We start from the raw sequence: 2637 nt of genomic DNA on the forward strand, positions 1-2637 counted from the left end.
ATATTCTTAAAACTCTTTTCTTTTAATTAAATAGGTGTTACAACAAAACATTTGTGAAAAAAGCTCTCTTTGTTAAGGATTCAACAACTTCTCATAAATTAAGGGCTGAGAATTCTCTCAATCCTCATTTCTGAGTCATCTATAAGAAGTACTCCAACAAAAAGAGAAGACAAGACTTCACATTCCTAATATTTCTAGGGCCTTGTCTACACATGAAAGTTAGATTGCTTTCACTACACCAGTATAATTAATGCCGTTCAACCCCATACTGTGGATGCATATATACTTATACAATCCTTAAGCCTGGTCTACACTACGAGTTTAGGTCGAATTTAGCAGTGTTACCTCGATTTAAGCCTGCACCTGTCCACACGACGAAGCCCTTTTTTTCAACTTAAAGGGCTCTTAAAATCGATTTCTTTACTCCACCCCCGACGAGGGGATTAGCGCTGAAATCGGCCTTACCTGGTCGAATTTGGGGTACTGTGGACGCAATTCGACGGTGTTGGCCTCCATGAGCTATCCCAGAGTGCTCAGCTGTGACCGCTCTGGACAGCGCTCTCAACTCAGACGAACTGACCAGGTAGACAGGAAAAGGCCCGCGAACTTTTGAATCTTATTTCCTGTTTGGCCAGCGTGGCGAGCTCACCTGCACAGTCACCATGCAGAGCCCATCAATACAGGAAACCATGAAGTCCCAGAATCGCCGAAGAGCTCCAGCATGGACTGAACGGGAGGTACGGGATCTGATAGCTGTATGGGGAGACAAATCTGTGCTGGCAGAACTCCGTTCGAAAAGACAAAATGCCAAAATATTTGAAAAAATCTCCAATGGCATGAAGTACAGAGACTATAACAGGGACCTGCAGCAGTGCCACTTGAAAATTAAGGAGCTCAGGCAAGCCTACCAAAAAAACAGAGAGGGAAATGGCCACTCCAGTTCAGAGCCCCAGACATGCCACTTCTATGATGAGCTGCATGCCATTCTAGGGGGTGCAGCCACCACTACCCGAACCCTGTGCTTTGACTCCGTCCAAGGAGTGGGAGGCAACACGGAAGTGGGTTTTGGGGGTGAGGAAGATGATGAGGAGGAGGAGGTTGTAGATAGCTCACAGCAAGGAAGTGGAGAAACCGGTTTCCCCAACAGCCAGGATCTGTTTATCACCCTGGACCTGGAGCCAGTACCCCTCAAACCCACCCAAGGCAGGCTCCCAGACCCTGAAGGCGAAGAAGGGACCTCTGGTGAGTGTACCTTTGTAAATATTATATATGGTTTAAAAGCAAGTGTGTTTAATGATTAATTTGTCCTGGCATTTGCGGCCAGTACAGATACTGGAAAAGTCTGTTAACATGTCTGGGGATGGAGCGGAAATCCTCCAGGGACATCTCCATAAAGCTCTCCTGGATGTACTCCCAAAGCCTTTGCAAAAGGTTTCTGGGGAGGGCAGCCTTATTCTGTCCTCCATGGTAGGACACTTTACCAGTAGCACATCGTCGGGAATCATTGCAGAACATGGTCCCGGTGTTTGCCGGCATTCAAACAACATCTGTTCTTTATCTGTCTGTGTTAGCCTCAGGAGAGTGAGATCATTCATGGATACCTGGTTGAAATAGGGTGGTTTTAGTAAGCGGACATTCAGAGGTGCCTGTTCCTGCTGGGCTGTTTGCCTGTGGCTGAACAGAAATCTTCCCCACTGTTAGCCGCGTGGTGGGGGGAGGGGTGAAGCCATCATCCCAGAGAATTGGGTGTGGGGGGGGGGCAGAGTGGTTGGTTGGGTTTCTGATGCACGTTAACCGGGAAATAGCAGCCCCTCCTCTTACATTGCCAACCCATTTTAAATGGCCAACCCCATGGCTACTTCGTATGGGAAATGAGGGCACTGCTGTTTGAAACCATTCCCACATGTTATGAAGGTTAAAGAAGCCAAAAGACTGTGGCTTACCATGGCTGCCTGCAAGCCAAATTCTGTTGCCCAGCCATGTGTGAGTGATCTCTCACACCAAACTGGCATACCCGCAATAAGAGGCAAAATGCAATCTTGTAATGAAAGCACATGTGCTATGTAATGTTAACAGCAAGGTTTACCGTGAAAGAGTGTACCCATTGTTCTATAAAATGTGTCTTTTTAACTACCACTCTCCCTTTTTTTTTCCTCCACCTGCATACGTTTCTCCTTCCCAGAGGCTAGCGAAGATTAGAAGGCAAAAAAAACGCACTCGCGATGAAATGTTCTCTGACCTCATGCTGTCCTCCCACACTGACAGAGCACAGCAAAATACGTGGAGGCAGACAATCTCAGAGTGCAGGAAAACACAATATGACCATGAGGAGAGGTGGCGGGCTGAAGATGGTAGGTGGCATCAGCTTGGTGAAAGAAGGCAGGAGTCAATGCTCAGGCTGCTGGAGGATCAAACTCATATGCTCCAGCATATGGTTGAGCTGCAGGAAAGGCAGCAGGACCACAGACCGCCACTACAGTCCCTGTGTAACCAACCATCCTCCTCCCCAAGTTCCCATAGCCTCCTCACCCAGACACCCAAGAATGTGGGAGGGGAGCTGGCCACCTAGCCACTCCACCCCAGAGGATTGCCCAAGCAACAGAAGGCTGGCATTCAATAAGTTTTAAAGTTTTAAAG

At 47.8% G+C, this 2637-nt stretch overlaps 1 protein-coding gene across 1 annotated transcript; it reads left to right on the forward strand.

The window, feature by feature from the left end:
• Positions 1–222: 222 nt before the first annotated feature.
• Positions 223–2637, forward strand: LOC311522193 (zinc finger and SCAN domain-containing protein 32-like). Its single transcript, XM_084631248.1, has 2 exons — positions 223–1242; positions 2183–2637. The coding sequence occupies exons 1-2, from the start codon at positions 663–665 to the stop codon at positions 2197–2199; spliced, it is 597 nt and encodes a 198-aa protein (XP_084487374.1). The 5' UTR covers positions 223–662; the 3' UTR covers positions 2200–2637.

Source organism: Lepidochelys olivacea, assembly GCF_965140295.1.
Source record: "Lepidochelys olivacea isolate rLepOli2 genome assembly, chromosome: 6".
NCBI classification, from domain to species: Eukaryota; Metazoa; Chordata; order Testudines; family Cheloniidae; genus Lepidochelys; species Lepidochelys olivacea.

Excerpts from the sequence above, each read along its gene's own strand:
- LOC311522193 (XM_084631248.1), top strand. The coding sequence starts at position 663 with ATGCAGAGCCCATCAATACAGGAAACCATGAAGTCCCAGAATCGCCGA.